The sequence below is a fragment of the Callithrix jacchus genome, chromosome 22 (assembly GCF_049354715.1).
Source record: "Callithrix jacchus isolate 240 chromosome 22, calJac240_pri, whole genome shotgun sequence".
NCBI classification, from domain to species: domain Eukaryota; kingdom Metazoa; phylum Chordata; class Mammalia; order Primates; family Cebidae; genus Callithrix; species Callithrix jacchus.
In genome coordinates this window covers 36,748,586-36,767,607 of record NC_133523.1, presented here as the reverse complement: position 1 = coordinate 36,767,607, position 19,022 = coordinate 36,748,586, and the positions used below count along the sequence as shown (strand labels likewise).

The window sequence follows — 19,022 nt, the reverse complement described above, 5'->3', positions numbered from 1 at the left end:
TGCAAGAATAAACTTCAAAATGGAGAAATAAAGTCTTTCCCAGAAGCAAATGCTGAGGGAATCTGTCACCACTAAACTGGTCCTATAAGAAATGCTCAAAGGAGTTCTAAACGTGGAAATGAAAAGTCCATTAAAAAAAAAAAAGCTACAAAATAACTACCTGACAATTGTCATTATGACAGGAAGAAAACCTCACGTGTCAATATGAACCTTGAATGTAAATAGATTACATGCTCTGCTTAAAAGATACAGATTGGTGAAACAGATTTAAAAAAAACATGATCCAAGCATATGCTGCTTGCAAGAAACTCTACTTATTCATAAAGATCCTAACAGATTGAAGGTAAAGGGGTAGAAATAAGTATTCCATGCAAATGGAAACCAAAAGTGAGCAGAAGTAGCTACGTTTATATCTGTCTCTGAGGAGGGATGTGGGGAGACCTGAGGAGTGACAAGGGCCCCTGACACTGAAACCTGTTGTCTCTGCTAAAAAACTCTGGGTGGGTCTGTAAGGACCCACCATCTATCTTCATACAAAGAGACCCAGGAATTCTGCTGAGGGAGATGAGGGAGAACTCCCCAGAGAGAGAGAGAGAGGGGAGGAGAAGGCACAGAGCCCCGGCCCCACCCCTGGATTCTGATTTCATCAGGCTCTGATCCCTTGTTCTTTGGGATCAGGTGGAGACTTATCCACAAACACTCTGGCTCTTGCGAGATCCATGGACATGAATCCTCCCTTCTATCCATAACACACGCTCCAGCCGGCCCTCAGGTGTGAATACTGTGCAGATCCCCCAAAGTGCGCACAGAACGTGGCCTGACATAAGACCGCAAATCCGATTTTGATGATTCATTCGAGGTAGACTAGAGAAGGGCTTGCGTGAGAGATTTGTAGAATTTAAAGTGTGAAGCAAACATGTGATCAATGCGTAATGATCATGCTGAATTAAACCTATCCTGATTTTTTCGTTTACATTTTCCTGAGTGTCCACCAGAGGGCGGCAGAGTCCCTCCTGGCCTGGAGCCTCCCCAGGGGCTGCTGACGTCCCTCAGCAGGACCCACAGCCCCCCAGGGTCCACCCTCACCACTCGACCCACCTCCTCCTCGCCCTCCAAGCTCCCCACACGGTCTCTGTCAGCTCCTCCCTGCAGCCCAGTTGCCGCCCAGCTAAAGCCACTCCTGCAGGCAGCTCCTGCCCCTGCATCCCCTCCTTCCTGGGCTCAGCTGAAAGGACATCGCCCGGGGCAGCTCCCGGTGATCCTCAGAGCCAAATCACAGCCCTTCTCCATCATCATTAGCTCCTCAATCCCACGACATTCACGGAGCGGCTGTTTCAGGGAAACTCTGTGAGTGTAGGGCCTACTTCTGTCCTGCTCTGTGTGGAATCCCCGGGCCCAGCCCAGTGTCTGACACACAACACATCCTCAATGAATACTGGCTGAATGCGTGGCAGCCACACAACAGAAGCACGTCACTTCCAGGTGACGGCCGCAGTCAGGGCCTCTGCTGTGACTGCAGGACACAGGAGCACTGGCATCATCCCAGCAGAAACCCCATGCCCAGCTGGGTTTCTCTGTCACAAGGGAAGTAATCCCCCTGGTGTGACAGACCTAAGGCCTGAACACAGCATAGGTCAGCACAGGGAAAGGCAGGTTGTCCTCCCAGGGGACAGGGGTCCAACAGCCTTGCTTCTCAAAGCTTTGTCTGGGGAACTGAATATAGACAGAAGGGGAAGAGGAGGAGGGACAAAAGAGGTAGAAATGAGAGGGGAGGGGACAGAGGACTCCTGGGCAGAGACCCCACCCCTGGACCATGTGATCTTGGAAAGTGCTCCTGCTCTGGGAGGAGGCTCAGCACAGAGGAGGAAGGACGGCAGAGCTGAGAGTCACAGCAGCCCTGACTAGAGCGTTCCTGGAGCCCAAGCTCCCCTACACAGAGGACAAGCAGGCAGCAGGGACCATGGGCCCCGCCTCAGCCCGTCCCCGTAGAACGTGCATCCCCTGGCAGGGGCTCTTGCTCACAGGTGAGGGGAGGACTCCCTGGGACTGGGTGGGAGGAGGGCCAGAGAGACTGGTTGGGATCTCCTTGGGAGGACGGGGCTCTGAGAGGGGACAAAGGGACTTCTGTTGAAGCTTGAATGTGGGAGAGGACACGAGAGAGGAACAGGAAACCAGAACAGGAAAATCACATTGAACTGGAATTGGAAAAGGTCAAGAAAATCTCACATGTTCTCTTTTCCTGGCTAATGATCACTAGCTGCTACATTTTGAAACATGATAATAACTAGATCACATGATGTTTCAAATAAAAACATAACCAGGGCATAAGACATTATCCGTAGCCACCAACTTCAGACATTGGCAAATAAACCCCAGGCTGTGGAGGGCCCTGGGAGCGCTCATGAGCTCGACCACAGGAGTTCACAGATGGTCCCAGGCATTGGGGTGCAGCCAGGATCACAGAAGTCCCTGCCCTCACGGAGCTCACACTCTCATGGGGAGGAAGACAGACACACAAAGAGATCTAGAGTGTGAGGTCAGGTGTTGACAACAGCCCTGGAGGGAACAGAGCAGGGAAAGGTCAGAAAGGGAAGACCCAGGGTCTCCAGAGGAGGTGTCAGGGGAGGGGTCTCCTAGGGATGCCCTGATGTGAGCAGGTGCAGACCCCTGGGGAAGATGATTCCAAAGAGGGAAATGCGAAGGTCAGAGGTGCTGAAGGAATGGGAGGGGCACACTGCTGATGTTGATCCAGTAGGACACACACACACATGCTCTCTCTCTCTCTCTCTCTCTCTCTCTCTCTCTCTCTCTCTCTCTCTCTCTCTCTCTCAAGATGGGGGTGGGTAGAGAGACCCGCTTGGGACCCAGGGCCCCATCTTTCCACCCCAATGCACAGGTCCCAATATTGACTGATGCTCTCTCCCCCTCCAAGCCTCACTTCTAACCTGGAACCTGCGCACTGCTGCCCAGCCCAGTATTGAAGCCGTGCCACCCATTGTTGGGGAGGGGAAGGAGGTTCTTCTGCTTGTCAATAACATGTCCCAAGATGTTTTTGGCTACAACTGGTACAAAGGGGAAAGGGTGGACAGCAACTATCGGATTATAGGATATGCAATAGAGACTCAAGTATCTACCTCAGGGCCGGCACACAGCGGCCGGGAGATATTGTTCCCCAGTGCATCCCTGCTGATCCAGAGCGTCACCCCCAGCGACACAGGAAGCTACACCCTACACGTCATACACAGAAACCTTACGAGCGAAGAAGTATTCGGCCGATTCGACGTGCAGGGTGAGTGATTCCTCCGTGATTTCTGGGTGCTGGGGTCAGGTCTACTCCGCACACACAGGCTTGTCAGGCCTGGGTTGTGCCTGTGTCCCCATCTACATTTCGTCCTGTGTTGGGGTTTGGCATTTAGTGCAGGACACACACAGGGGAGACAAACTTCCACAGATCAGAATCCCTTTCCTGCATCCAGACCCTGCAGACACTCGCAGCAGAGGAAGGACAGTCTGATGACGGGGACTCAGCAGGAGAAGGTTGGTCCCAGCCAGGATTGTGCCCTTCCCATGAAAAAGACCCTGGAGAACTGGGTCAGGACCTGGCCTAAGGGGTCCCCTGGAATCCTCACAGAGAAGCTCAGCCCTGGAAGCACTAGCCCCAGACCCCTGTCCCAGGGCTCCTGACTCCAGGTGACCCTAAGGAACCTGTGCCAGGGCTCCCGACTCCAGGTGACCCTAAGGAACCTGTGCCAGGGCTCCTGACTCCAGGTGACCCTAAGGAACCTGTGCCAGGGCTCCCGACTCCAGGTGACCCTAAGGAACCTGTGCCAGGGCTGGGTTGTGGCCTCTTGGCTGAACTGACTGGGAGCAAGGATTTGAGCTGTTTGAGGACCATGGCTTAGGGAGCTGGTCACTAGCCAGGGCCCAGCCCCTAGAGCGTCATCTGGGCAAGGACAGAGCCTCATTCTTCACCTGAGACTCAGCCCCAGGAGAGGACAGATGGACAGGGTTACTAGGACCTCAGCCCCCTGGATGAGGAACTTAAGAGAGATCCTGGCACAGGGGTCAGTGTCTTCAGGGGCCGAAAGAGAGGAAGAATGATTCTGCTATAAGGAATCACCAGAAAACAGGCCCAAATAACCCACTCCTGGAGCAGACAATCAGATGCTGCTCTTCTACACAGGGCTCTAGGCCAGTCATTGTGATTATTTTAAGGTGAATTCACAGACAACAAGGCAAGCCAGAGACAATACACCCTGCACAAGCCAGGACCCCACATGAGACACACATTTGCTCAGCAGTTCTCATGAAGGAGGCAGGGAATGAGTGAAGGAATAAATGATCCACAGTCTCTTCAGAGACTGGAAGCTGATGCAGGATCCTAGGAGGTCCTGGCCTCACCTGTTCCCTGTCCCTCCAAGGGGCTGAGATACCCCTGTTCCAGCCCTCTCATCCCCTGCCCCTAGAGCCACCGCAGTGGGAGACTGAGGCAGGAGGGTGTATTGAGCCCAGGAGTTCAAGACCAGCCTGGGCAACATAGCAAGATACCTGGCTCTTGAAAAAAAAGAAGCCACCCGGGTGTTGAGTCTCATGAGTGTCCAAATGCTTGACTATGGGACAGGGACAAACCACTGCTCTATCTGCTCTCTACACTGACTCACCAGGGGCCCAGGGGCAGGACAGATGTGCAGTCCCCAGCCCATGGGTGTATTTCACCCATTTTACAACAAGTCCATCCTCATCTTGCTGTTGGCTCAGGTCCTCCAGTCAGGCCGTGGGTGTCTCTGGCTCTCTCTGCTCCTCCGTGTCCCTCATCTTCCTCCCCCTTCGTTCTAGCTGGGATGCCCTGCCCTGCACAGCTTCCTCCACCCTTAGGCCTTCCCCAGACACTCCCTCTAACAAGGCTAACTGTCCTGTCCGCTTCACAATCACACTGTGGCCTGGCCCACCTCCCAGGCAATAGGAAAGGCAGAGAAATCAGCTGAAGCAGCTACTCGTGCCAGGCTCCATCATGAGCCAATGTCCCCAGGTCACCAGGAGAACAAGCTTCCACTGTGTCCCCATCCAGGGCTCTTTCACTCAGTGAGGCCGACATGTGGAACAGGCCACAGGACAGGGATGAGCGCCTCCTCCATCCACCCTCTACACCGACTCACCAGGGGGTCAGAGGTAGAATGACAGGTCTGCAGTCCCCAAAGCCCAAGGGCTCATTTCACCCATTTGACTCACAACTCCATCCCCTCCCTGGTGTGGGGCTCAGATCCTCCAGTCATTCCTGGGACCTCCGCCACGTGCAGCTGGCCAGGCAGGTGCTGTCTGATGGGTTTGCTGCCCATTCCACATACACCTGCATCCTCACGATGATGCCATTGTCATGAGGTGGGGTCCCTCGGACAGGGAGATGCACCAGCCACTGGCGTCTTGCTTACACTCTACCTAGTTTGGATGTATTTGATCAAACTCTAGTTGTGTTCCCTTAGGTCAAGAGAAAATGAAGAAAGCATTTCTCATGCCTGTGCTGGGCTTTCTCCCGTTTTGCTGACTGCACAGGACCTAGCAACAGGGAGCTCTTTATAAATTTTCTTTCTTTTTTTTTTTTCTGAGACAGAGTTTCAATTTTGTTGCCCAGCCTGGAGTGCAATGGTGTGATCTTGGCTCACTGCAACCTCCGCCTCCTGGGTTCAGGCAATTCTCCTGCCTCAGCCTCCTGAGTAGCTGGGATTACAGGCACGCACCACCATGCCCAACTAACTTTTGCATTTTTAGTAGACACGGGGTTTCACCATGTTGGTCAGGCTGGTCTTGAACTTCTGACCTTAGGTGATCTACCCGCCCCGGCCTCCCAAAGTGCTGGGATTACAGGCTTGAGCCACCACGCCTGGCTGTAAATTTCCCAACATAACACATGTCTCTTCTCCTAATTTGCCTTCATTCTTCTTGTTATGTAACTGAGCATCCTCAGATTTTCCGCCAGCCCCTGCCTGTCTCACTCACCCTTTCTGTGTCTTCTTTTGGACTCTGCTGTACTTTCCTGGTGACCACTAGCTCTTATTAGTCACCATCAAACACTTGGGGAGAGCTGTCCCACCTGGGGGTCCTGCAGTCTGAGTACTGACCTCACCTCTAGACTTTTTCCTGGTCTCCTCTGCTGTGTCTGCTGGAGCACCCGTCGTTATCATCACCTGTCTCTAGGATATCCTTGAGAAAAAAAAAACTCAGAGAAAACACCCCTCAGCTGGGTGGTGTAGGGACTGTTCAGTTGGAAGGAACTCAGCTCCTGCACATTCCAGGTGAGGACCTCAAAGGGCCAGGCAGGTAGACATCAGGAAAGGACCAGGAGAGGCATCAGAGGCTGGAACTCATGGTCCTGGGTCTGTCCATGACCCAGCACTGCTGCACAATTCACACTTGGGAAAGTCTGTGCTTCTCTAAGACAAAGCGGGCGGCCTCAGGGTCTCTGAGCTCTCATCATTGTGTACCTGTCTTGTGACACACACACCTTCTGTGGGCTTTTTAGGACTTGGGTGGGCTTAGAGGTGGGAGACGCCAATTCTGATTGAAAGGCGCCCGTGGAGGAATCACCGGGGCCACACAGGGCAAGCTTCTCTCTGTTTTCTGCACAGCGGCGCTGCCCAAGCCCTACATCACCAGCAACAACTTCAACCCCGTGGAGAACGAGGATGTTGTGGCTTTAACCTGTGAACCTGAGACTCAGAACACAACCTACCTGTGGTGGGTGAACAATCAGAGCCGCCCCGTCAGTTCCAGGCTGGTGCTCTCCAGTGACAACAGGACCCTCATTCTAATCAGTGTCACAAGGAATGACACAGGACCCTATGAATGTGAAATACAGAACACACTGAGTGCCAGCCGCAGCGACCCAGTCACCCTCAATGTCCGCTGTGAGTATCTTCTCTTCCTCCGAGGCCCAGGCTGCCAGCCCAAATCCAGCCAGCCTGAGGCAGGACTCTCAGTCCCTCTTAGGTCCGAGTACACAGACCCTTAACCCTGGACACCAGGCTGGCCATGACTTCCTGCCCCAGGCAAACCTGGGCAGCCCCAGCCTGGACCAGGAATATGAGAGGAGGAGCTGCTCCCATCCTGGGAGGCTCAGGGTCCATAGCCTGTTATGGGAGAAACAGGCGAATGTCTCAGGCTCCAGCACAGTGAACACAGCCGGGGTTTGGGTGGGAATTCAGGGTGGTGACTTGGGTAAGAGGGACACTGCGGCCCTCACAGACCAGGAGCTTCCGCTTCCCTCACCTATGGCTTTATTCTCTTTGCTCCAGGTGGCGTGGGCACCCCCACCATTTCTACCCCAGACACATATTACAGGTTAGGAGCACATATCAGGCTCTTTAGCCATGCGGCTTCTAACCCGCATGGTATTTTTGGCTGAGTGATGGAAAGCTTCTGCAGCACATGCAGAAACTCTTCATCCCCGAAGCACTGCAAAGAATAGCGTGTCCTGTACCTGCCAGGCCTATGAATTGGCCACTGGCCGCAAGAGGACTGCAGTTGAGATGATCACAGACCATGGTACACAGGTCCCTGGACCGTCGGCATCGTATTTTGAGGTGGAGTCTCTCTGGTGTTAAGGAAGAGTTGAAAAAATTTTCTTTTCCAGCCTGTGTCCCATCGGCACAAGCAGATCTCAAATTCTGCCCTGAACCCTCTCAGTCTGTCCCTGCAGACCCTCCTCCTCTTGCTTCAGTAATTTCTCATGGATGATTATGGATCCAGCCCGGAATGTGCGGAGGGGGCTCCCTCAGCTCCAAAGCCCCATGTAGTGGAAGGGGCTTCACAGAGGGGAGAGCAGGAAGGGTCCTTAAGAGTGCTTAAATGGTCTTTTGCTCATCAATACGTCCCTTTTTGTCACCTCTTTGTTTTTTGTTTTAGTTTTAACCTACTCTGTGAGCTACAAGGAACAAGGAGGCTTTGAAACAAGCTCACACTTTTTCCCCAAACGAGAGGAGGAAGCCCCTTGGATAAGGGAGGAGCAGCTCAGACTCTGCTCCCTGCTCTGCACCAGCTCCCCCAGTGTCTGGCTCTGCCCTGACTGCACTTGGGGTGGGACTGGGGCGTGTAGAGAAGGTGTCCAGGTGGGCTGTTCTGAATCTGGCTAAATCGAGCTGCCCTTCCACAGCAGAGCCTCCCCCGGGTAAGGTTTCAGGGAAATGGGAAGAGAGGGAGCCTCGGACGGACTCCTGCGCTGTGTCCTGGCCCTGAAGTCACTGGCTGTATGAGGACACAGCACAGAGGACAGTGAGCGACACATACTTGGAGAAGTGGGGAGATTCAGCCATGGTGGGTGGCTCTGCATGGGAGGCAGTGCCAAAAAGTGTGGATTTATAGAGAGGGCAAGACTACCGGCCACTGTATCTGTCTATCATAAAACTTATCATTAACCATTTCTTTTTTTTTTTTTTTTTTTTTTTGAGACGGAGTCTTACTCTGTTGCCAGGCTGGAGTGCAGTGGCACAATCTTGGCTCACTGCAACCTCCGCCTGGGTTCAAGCGATTCTTCCTCCTCAGCTTTCCGAGTAGCTGGGACCACAGGCACATGCCACCATGCCCGGCTAATTTTTGTATTTTTACAAAATTAAAATTTTTATTAGAGATGGGGTTTCACCATGGCCAGGATGGTCTCGATCTCTTGACCTCGTGATCCACCCCCCTCGGCCTCCAAAGTGCTGGGATTACAGGCGTGAGCCATCATGCCCAGCCAACATTAACCATTTCTAAGTGTACAGTTAAGTGACACAGCATAAATATAAATCAAGTATATTGCTGCGTGTGATGGCTCATGCCTGTAATCTCAGCACTTTGGGAGGCTGAGACAGATGGATAACCTGAGGTCAGGAGTTTGAGGCCAGCCTGATCAACATGGTGAAACCCTGTCTCTACTAAAAATACAAAATAAAAAAAATTAATTGGGCATGGTGGTGGGCGCCTGTAATTCCAGCTGCTCAGGAGGCTAAGGCAGGAGAATCACTTGAACCTGGGGAGTGGAGGTTGCAGTGACCTGAGATGGCACCACTGCACTTCAGCCTGGGTGACAACTGAGACTCCGTCTCAAAAAAAAAAAGAAGTCAAGTATATTTATACTCTCGTGTAACCATCACACTATTCATTTCCAGAACTATTTCATCTTACCATACTAAGCCTCTGTACCCAATAAACAGTAACTCTCACTCCTTCTCCCCCTAACTCCTGGGAACCTCCATTCTACTTTCTGTCTCTGGGTAATCAACTATTCTATCTTATAGAAATGGAATTATATCAGGTTGTCCTTTTGTGTCTGGCTTATTTCACTTAGCAGAATGTCTTCAAGATTCATCCATTTTGCACCATGTACCACAGTTTCATTCCTGGTTAAGGTGAAGTAACATCCGTTGTGTGGATATCCCTCATTTCCATCCACTCATCTTCCAATGGACTTTTCAGTTCTTTCCACCTTTGGCTATTGAGAGTAACGCCGCCATGAGCATCAGTGTTCAAACATCTGTTAAATTGCTGCCTTCAGTTCTTTTGGGTGTGTGTCCACAAAAAGGAATTGGTGGATCGATTGTTAATTGTTTTATTTTTTGAGGAACCACCATACCATTTTCCACAGTAGCTAATATTTCGCATTTCTATCAGCAATGCACTGGAGTTCCAGTGTGTCCGCCTCCTTGAAAGCACGTATGGCTCCGTGTTCTTTTCCTGTCAAAGCCATCCTAATGTGCGTGGGGTGGAGTCTCACTGCGGTTTTCATTTGCGTATCCCTAAGTCTTCGTGGTATTGAGCATCTTTGCGTATGCTTGTTGGATATTTGTGTATCTTTCGTGGAGAAATCTCTATTTTAGTCCTTTGTCCATTCTTTTAATTGGGTTTTGGATTTTTGTGGTTGTTCATTTACAGTAGTTCTTCATATATTCTGGAAATTAATCCCCTATCATATATATGATTTGCAAATATTTTTCCTATTTCATAGGTTGCGTTTTCACTTTCTCCATAATGTTCTTTGATACATAAAAGTTTTTAATTTTCATGAAGTCCAGCTTTTCCATTTTTCTTTTGTTGCTCATGCTTTTGTTGTTATAACCAAGAAATCACTATGAAATTCAATGTCACAAAACTTTTTTCCTATGTTTTCTTCTCAGGGTTTTATACTTTTCACTCTTATGTTTAGGGCTTTGATCCATTTTAGGTTAATTTCATACACAGTGTCAGGTAAAGATTCAGCTGGTTCATATGCATGGATATCCAGCTTTCCCCATAGCATTTGTTGAAAAGACTGTCCTTTCCCCACTAAATGCTCATGGCGCTCTCACCAAAGAGCATTTAGCCATATATTCAAGCATTTCTTCCTGGGCTCCCTATTCCGTGTCATTGGCTTCAGTATCTTCCTTTAGGCCAGTACCACACTGAGCATCGGTTACTGTGGCTTTAGAGTAAATGCTGAGTCAGGACGCGTGAGTCCTCCAGCTTCATTCTTTATTTTCCAGGTTGTTGGCTGTTTAGAGTCCCGAGATGCCATATGAATTTTAGGATAGGTTTTTCTATTTCCACCAAAACTGTCACTGGGACTCTGGTGGGAATTGCACTGAACCTGCAGCTCACTGTGGGTAGTGCTGTCCTCCCAACACTGAGTCTTCCCATCCATGAAAACCCAATGTCTTTCCACTTATTCATGTCATCTTTAATTTCTTCCAGCTCAAGGTATAATCTTTTCACCTCCTTTTAAACTTATTTGTAAATATTTTATACTATTTTATATTAATGTGAATGGGGAATTTTTTCCTAATTTCTTTCAGATTGCTCGTTGTTAACGTGTGGAAGCACAACTGATGTTTGCGTGTTGACTTTGTATCCTACAGCGTTCCCGAACTTATTTATTGATTCTAACAGGTTTTTTTTCATCTTTAGGGTTTTCTACATATAAGTTCACGACATCTGCGAACAGAGATCATTTTACTTCTTCTTTCCAATTTGGATGTCTTCATCTTTCTTTCCAGTTTCTCTGGCTCGGGCTTCTAATACTACGCTGAATAAAAGTGGCGGAAGCAGGCGTCCTTGTCCGGGTCTTACAGGGAAAGCTTTCAGTCTCTCTCCGTTGAGCATCATGTTAGTTTTGGGCTTTTCACATGTTGCCTTTATTATATTAAGGCGGTTTCCTTCCATTCATGGAAAGTTTTTATTATGAAAGAATGTTCTATTTTGTCAGATGCTTTTATTGGTTCTATCTAATTATCGATCTGTTAAAAGTTTCCAAGAATTTGTCCATCTCATCTAGGTTATTCAACAATTTGTTGGCATACAATGATTCATAGCACTCTTGTAATCTTTAATATTTCTGTAGAATTGGTAGAACTGGTAGCAATGTCGCCATTTTCTTTTCCTTTTTTTTAATAGATAGAGTCTCACTCTGTAGCCCAGTCCAAGCTAGAGTGCAGTGGTGCCATCATATAGCTTACTGCAGCCTCGACCTCCCAGGCTCAAGTGATCCTCCTACCTCAGCCTCTTGAGAAGCTGGGAACACAGACATGTGCCATCATGCCTGGATCGTTTTTTAAAGAAATTTTGTAGAGATCGTGTCTCCCTATGTTGCCCAGGCTGGTCTCGACCTCCTGACCTCAAGCAATCCTCCTACTTGAGTCTCCCAAGGTGCTGGGATTAAAGGTGTGAACCACCATACCTCCATTTTCATTTCTGATTTAGTAATCTGAATCTCCTCTTTTTCCTTGGTCAATCTAGTAAATGTCGATTTTGTCAATCTTTTTTGAAGAACCAACGTTTGGTTTCATCGATTCCTTCTCTTGTGTTTCTATTTTCCATTTATTTATTTAAACTCGAATCCTTATTATTTCCTTCATGCACTATCTGTGGTTTGAGGTTGTTCTTTCTCTCTATCCTGAAGTGGTAACGCTTGGTTGTTGATTTGAGGCCTCTCTTTATTTTTAATGTATTTACCATTTTAAATTTCTCGCACAAGATTCGTAAGTTCTCTGAGCCTTCAGTTCTTCAACTGAAAATCGTAATAATTCTCATCACCAGAATTGAAGGGAATGAAATTGCCATGAGAGTGCCTGTTTCATAGTATGGTTTAAAGATTTAATGTACTATTTGATTAGGCCTTCAGCAAAATGCCACCCACAGAGGAAAACTGCACAAGGTCAGCTGCTCTTATTACCACAGTTAGCAGGAGGTTGAAGTCAGGCAGTCCTAGCATCAGGTCCGAGGTCGACTTCTCACTACCCATATGACTTTGGGTAGGTTTCTTCACCACTCTAAGGCTCTGTCATTTCATCTGTAAAATGGAAATCATGTCTACCCAACAGGGTGATTGTGTGGATCAAATGAGGCACCAGATAAGCATGTCCAGTAGCTAACATGGCATTAACCGTCAGCCCGAGTTGACGGGTAAGAGCTGAGCCCCAAATGAAAACCCACCAGGACATGGCTACTGGCTAAAAATGGGAGACAGAAAAAAAGTTAAGTGCAAAGAATCAAGCCGAGTTTGTTAGTTTTTATCCACTGAGATGCAGCCGAGATGGGGTTAGAGGTGCCAGGTAATTTATTGGGGAAAACAACCATGAGGAAAAGCAGAGTAGGAGTGGGAGGGGTCTGAGACTGCCCTCAGACCACGACGCAGATCTGATTCCTGAGCAGGAGAAAGAGGAGAGAGTTTTAGACGGTGATGCGGTTCTCAGAGTTTCCACAAGGCTGATGGGGAGTCCTCACCCTTAAGAGAGAAGCAGAGTCTCCCAGAACCGAGATTGCATTCCCCTGCTGGGAGCCCATGAGAGGCGAGTTCTGTGTACACAGGACTTAGGAAACACAGAAGGCTCCAGCCGGGGCCTTGTGTCAATCAAGTCCCTGTCATAGAGACCCCACAGACTCGTACTTATGCCTCCTCAACTGAGACACTGAGAAAAAGATGCAACCGTGAAAAGATAGAAAGTTCTAATGAGACGCAAAAATAGCAATCGGTCTTTATAAATTTCAAAGCCTTCGGAAATATCTGAGTGTGGAAAGGCCAGGATGGAATTGACAGAAGACTAATCACCAACTAGAAACACAGTGAGAGAGAAAAAATGTGAACCTTCCTGCAAAACGAATGCATTCCTTGAAGGAACAAGTGGAGACTACTTCGTGCTGAGAGCTGGCACCTGGGGCACCCCATTGTAAAATAACATCACCTCCACTCCTTCTCTTTTTTTTTTTTCAGTATCAGGCGGTCCTGTTGTCTCAGCTGGGACCACTGTCAGCATCATGACTGGAGTGCTGGCTGGGGTGGCTCTGATAGCAGCCCTGGTATAGTTTCTGCATTTCAGGAAGACTGGCAGGTATGGTGGCCTTTCCTCCTGTCCTGTTTCCCACAGTGCTGACCACCAGGCTCGGGAGAGGGAAAGGACTTCTTCACCTGCATCTGGGACTAGATCTCCTCCTCCTACCCCTAAACTCCTGCTTCTCACACTAATTCCTGCTGGTCTCTTCTTCCCTAGTCTTCATGCTCCCTGTACCCCACTGTCTCTTAGATATGACTACTCTCAGCCTCTGCTCGTTTGTTTCCCCAGTTCAATACCTTGTGAAAGCCTCTCGGTCCTTTTTAAAACTTCTCCCACTTGTACTGTTCTCTTCATTCCCATAAACCTCAACAACTGCTTGAAGTCCTGCTTGACTTCCTGTCTGAAGTCTTTGACATTTTCCTTGCATTTGGCTGCATCAATACCTTCCTAAAATCTAGTTCACTCACCTACTCAAGAACCTGCAGGGGCCTACTGTAGCCTGTTAGATAAGTTCACATTTCTTCTCTTCACTAATCCTTTTTACTTCCTTTACCACTACTCCTGAGTATAATTTCTCCATCCTAATTAGATCTGTCTTCCTATATATCCCTGCCCCTCCACCCCATGTACACATAGAGTTCTTAGTTCCAATGTTATGCCTAAAAACAAGGTAACCTTCCTCCACCATCTGCACTGTGGAGTTACCCACAGCCTTCATCACAAGCAACCTCTGCCCTTGTGGAGAACAAAGACTGTGGCATTAACATGTGAACCTGAGACTCAGGACACAACCTAAGCATGGCTGAGAATCTTTTTCTGATAACCAATTTGTGTGTTCATGAAAGATACAGAAATGAAGAAGGCAGGGTCCCTACTCCAGGGAACATAAAGCCTGAGACAGAAGATAAGCCAAAGGGCCAGGTGCATAGGCTCACAGCTGTCATCTCAGTGCTTTGGGAAGCTGAGGTGGGAGGATCCTTCGAGCCCAGGAGTCCAAGGCTGCAGTGAGCTATGATTGTGCCTTTGCACTCCAACCTGGGCAACACAGCAAGACCCTGTCTCCAAAAAATAAGACATGAAAAATAATTGTAATACCAAAATAGAAAAAGATAAATTCTATGAAAAAAAAAAAAGAGAAACCTAATGGGACATACGGATACACAGTGGAATCCCTGGGAAATTGTTTAAAAGAACAACTGATTCCCAGGCTCTACTCAGACATTTTGATGTAATGGTCTAGAGCGGGACCGAGGCAGCGTTATTTCAGCCTCCCACATGCTGCCGTGAGCATCCAGGATGCGGAACCCCTGCTCTGAGAAGTAGGACTTGGGCTTAAACCAATGGTTTTTAGCTACGGGTGTGTATCAAAATTACCCGGGGAACTGTTTCGACATACATAAACTTATCCATTTTTGGCCACATTTGTTAATGGGCTATTCCCTGAACTCAGTAATCCAGCTGAGAAACAGAAGCTAAATGAAAATTCACCTTATTTGATCTGTTAAATTATATGGAAAACACTGTCAAATGATAAAGTGATGCCAGACCTTCTCTAAGCTATATTTGCGGGTACGTTCCTGACATGAATGTTTCAAAAATTATGTGAGATTTTTAGAAATCTAATATTTTATCACTCGCAGTGTTACATGCCACAGAAAGAACCAAAATTCCTTGTGAGTGGTGTCATTGTCTTCAAATCTGTCACATCTGAAATCTTGTCGGATTTCTAACCACAGCCGTTTAAGTCTTTGTCATTCACAAACAGTTGTTCTGATTCTTCTCTAAAAGCAGTTGGAAATAGTTACAGTCCAAAACTCCTTCTTTTTCAAGAAGATTTTCTTTCTTTTTTTTTTTTTTTTTGAGACGGAGTTTCGCTCTTGTTACCCAGGCTGGAGTGCAATGGCACGATCTCAGCTCACCACAACCTCCGCCTCCTGGTTTCAGGCAATTCTCCTGCCTCGGCCTCCTGAGTAGCTGGGATTACAGGCACGCGCCACCATGCCCAGCTAATTTTTTTATATTTTTAGTAGAGACGGGGTTTCACCATGTTGACCAGGATGGTCTCGATCTCTTGACCTCATGATCCAGCCGCCTCAACCTCCCAAAGTGCTGGGATGACAGGCTTGAGCCACCACACCCGGCCTCTTTTCAAGGAGATTTATGGATAACACTCTGACAAGTTGTCTTGAATACAGGTTTCTGGTAACTTTAGAGTCATACCATTGGGCTAAGAATTTCCAAAATTTTAATGAAGAGAGAGCTTCGTGAAACCGCCAACCAAGATCAAGCAGAACAAAAAAGTAATTTCATGAAACTAAATGAACTACTGAGGATAATTTTTTTATTTTCAATTTTTTGAGACAAAGTCTCCCTCTTGTCTCCCAGGCTGGAGTGCGTTGGTGTGATCTTTGCTCACTGCAACCTCCACCTCCTGTGTTCAAGCGATTCTCCTGCCTCAGCCTCTCGAGTAGCTGGGACTACAGGCATGTGCCACCACGCCTAGCTAATTTTTGTATTTTTAGTAGAGACAGAGTTTCACCATGTTGGCCAGGCTGTTCTCGAACTCCTGACCTCAGGTGATCTACCCGCCTCGGCCTCCCAAAGTGCTAGGATTGCAGGCATGAGCCACTGCGCCTTGCCAAGGATAATGTTTCAATGAATTTTTAGTTGAAGTTTTGCTGATTCTTTAAATGTTTTGTTTTCCAGATTAAAGAAATGCTTTCTTTTAAGCTATCCATAGCTTACAGAAATTTGGGAAAGTACAACTTGTGAACAAAAATTGAAACATTAATTTTTCTCTCTACATTTTTCATCCAGAATTGGGCAACTATTCATGGTTATTTACATTACTATGGCAGTAGTTATTTGCATACGTTCATTAAGAATCGGTTCTGTTTATAACAGGATACATTTAAAAATATTGGTTATATTACCAAGGCTTTGGCTGGGATGTCATATTTGGAAATACACATAGAAGAAACCCATAGGTACTGCAGGCAAAGCCTTGGTTTGGCTTCCTAGTGCTGAGAAGCTTTTTAAAGTTTATCTGAGCTGGCTGGATGCGGTGGCTCAAGCCTGTAATCCCAGCACTTTGGGAGGCCGAGGCGGGTGGATCATGAGGTCAAGAGATCGAGACCATCCTGGTCAACATGGTGAAACCCCGTCTCTACTAAAAATACAAAAAATTAGCTGGGCATGGTGGCACGTGCCTGTAATCCCAGCTACTCAGGAGGCTGAGGCAGGAGAATTGCCTGAACCCAGGAGGCGGAGGTTGCGGTGAGCCGAGATTGTGCCATTGCACTCCAGCCTGGGTAACAAGAGCAAAACTCCGTCTCAAAAAAAAAAAAAAAAAGTTTATCTGAGATTCCTTATCAAACCTTCCAGCAAAGCACACTTGAAAAGATCCTATGTGGTCAATTGCTATTCTTGCTGTACTTCTTATATAAATAATCAGGCCAAGTTTGATGAGACTCTACCTATTTTGTAAACAAATTAGTCTTACTCTGATTAACTTTGGTACAAACAGGGAGAGACAGAGAAAAATTATGTTCAGAAGAAAAAACATGAAGCAACAGTTATCAAATTATAGCCCTGTATATTGTTTTTCAGTTTGTATTGTCCACCTGTAGACTGGACTGGACCCTGAATTCTTCTTGTTCCTTCAATCCTATTTTCTCCTGTGGAATCACTAAGTACAAGACCTGCTCTCTTCCTGAAGCCCTATAAGCTGCAGGTGGACAACTCAACGTAAATTTCAAGGGAAAACCCTCGTGCCTGAGATGTGGCTCACTCAGAGCTCACCAAAACGTTCAACACTGTAACAAGAGAGACAAACTACCAACCGGGATGAGAAGTTGAAGACTTCATGCTGTGGACAGCTTTTCCCAGGATGTCAGAACCGGATGCCCCACCATGATGAGGTTCTTACTCCGCTCCATTTTTTCCTGCTCATGCCTGCGTCTTTAATTTGGCAGGATGATGCTATAACTGGGATTTCACAGTCAGTGGCTTGTGCCTGTAATTTGACAGAGTGTTGGATCCATCATGTCATCATGTCAAACCCAAATCTTTACTTGACCTAAGGGATCCTTTATTCCATCCAATGGCTGGCTTTCAACAACATCCCTAATACAACTGTTTTCTCAAATGTACGGTGGTCCCTTTTAGCGTTGGACCTTAGACTCACCTGTTCTCATCCCCGGTTTTAATTTGACCCAGCCGTGGGATAGATAATAGATTTGCTCCCTGCTAGCTGAACAGGGAGGCGTTTGTGCAGTTGCTGACACTTTTTGTTGCACATAGATAAATACAGCGGATTTTATAGAGGCTCAGTTGCAAAAATTAACAGACATGCTCCTTGGGTTCAAATGGGTAGGCTCCTCATGTGGCTCATTCTTTTTGGTTTTGTTCATGGGGACCCTGCCTATGGATCATACCCCAAACCCTTGGTGTTATCCCTCTCGATTGTGTGCTGTATTCTCTAAACACTTTAAATGTTTGCATGCAGCCATCCATCAAATGTCAGATATTTTCTTTGGCTGAAATGATGAAAACTGGAAGAAATGTGTGACATGGGTTATGTGTCATAACCTATGAATGAGGGAAGTCCAAAATGATGGCAATGACAGCAGTGTTAATGCTTTATATTTTGTCAAACTCTCATCTAGGTGAGAGCCTAGTGACTCCAGAATGGGGCTCCATTTGTAGGTGTTTAGTTCCATGCTAAATGCCACATACACTGAAACATTGAGGGAGCAGGCAGATCCCAGAACAGACAAAGTTTTCCTAAAGACGGGAGAGTCCAGACCGTCCGAATCAGCATAGTAGGAAAGTCCTTTCTGCCTTAACTCTTAGAAAAAAGTAATACGAAGTATTTTGAAATCGACCGATCAATTTCTTTCTATTCTTCTGTTCCTGGATTCCCATTAGCCCACTATTCTCCTATTGTATTGCCCAGTGAGAGCTATCACTGTATTTTGTAGAATGGAAGCTGCCGTGGTTTGTGAATCACAAATAAAAGCCAATTAGATCTATAACTGAGTTTGTTGTAATTTCGTCTTTTGATACATGTTCACAGCCAGCAATGGCCAGTGGAGTCTCTCAGCCTGCATCATTCTCACCCTGACCCTCCTGCCTCCTGCTTTCCCTTACAAGGACCCTTCTAATGACACTGAGCCCACCCAGATTATCCAGAATAACCTCCTGTCTCAAGATCCTTAACTTCATCTCATTTGCAAAGTATTATTATTATTATTTTTTTTTTTATTTTTTTGAGACGGAGTTTTGCTCTTATTACCCAGGCTGGAGTGCAATGGCATGATCTCGGCTCACCGCAACCTCTGCCTCCTGGGTTCAGGCAATTCTCCTGCCTCAGCCTCCCGAGTAGCTGGGACTACAGGTGTGCGCCACCAGGCCCAGCTAATTTTTGTATTTTTAGTAGAGACAGGGTTTCACCATGTTGACCAGGATGGTCTCGATCTCTTGACCTCGTGATCCACCCGCCTTGGCCTCCCAAAGTGCTGGGATTACAGGCGTGAGCCACCGCACCCGGCCATTATTATTATTATTTTTGCCAAATAAAGTAACATACACAGGGTCCAGGGTTTAGGATGTGGATATTTTCAGGACGCCATTACTCTGCCTAATACAGGTACCTTTTGTCAACTTCACCCACAACAAAAAATTGCTTTGCCTTCCTTCTGTGTCTCACTTTTCTGTCGGAATCACAGAGAAGAGCACAAACTTCAA

At 47.4% G+C, this 19,022-nt stretch overlaps 1 protein-coding gene and 1 long non-coding RNA gene across 3 annotated transcripts in view; one reads left to right on the top strand and one right to left on the bottom strand.

Annotated features, from left to right (window-relative positions):
- Positions 1-19,022, bottom strand: part of LOC118150129 (uncharacterized) — a 36,807-nt gene that overhangs the window by 1,917 nt on the left and 15,868 nt on the right. The window contains exon 3 of the long non-coding RNA XR_013530923.1: positions 6,728-6,834. This is a non-coding gene — a long non-coding RNA (uncharacterized LOC118150129). The remainder of the gene's footprint in view (positions 1-6,727; positions 6,835-19,022) is intronic.
- On the top strand, positions 1,857-17,020 carry CEACAM7 (CEA cell adhesion molecule 7). Of its 2 annotated transcripts, XM_008988074.4 has the most exons (5): positions 1,857-2,024; positions 2,933-3,289; positions 6,624-6,902; positions 13,214-13,331; positions 16,884-17,020. In XM_008988074.4, exons 1-4 carry the CDS (start codon positions 1,961-1,963, stop codon positions 13,303-13,305), a joined length of 792 nt encoding a protein of 263 aa, XP_008986322.1. In that variant the 5' UTR covers positions 1,857-1,960; the 3' UTR covers positions 13,306-13,331; positions 16,884-17,020. The 2 variants fall into 2 exon arrangements, with proteins under 2 accessions (XP_008986322.1, XP_078215928.1); XM_078359802.1 differs by lacking the exons at positions 13,214-13,331; positions 16,884-17,020 and having other exon boundaries at positions 6,624-7,021.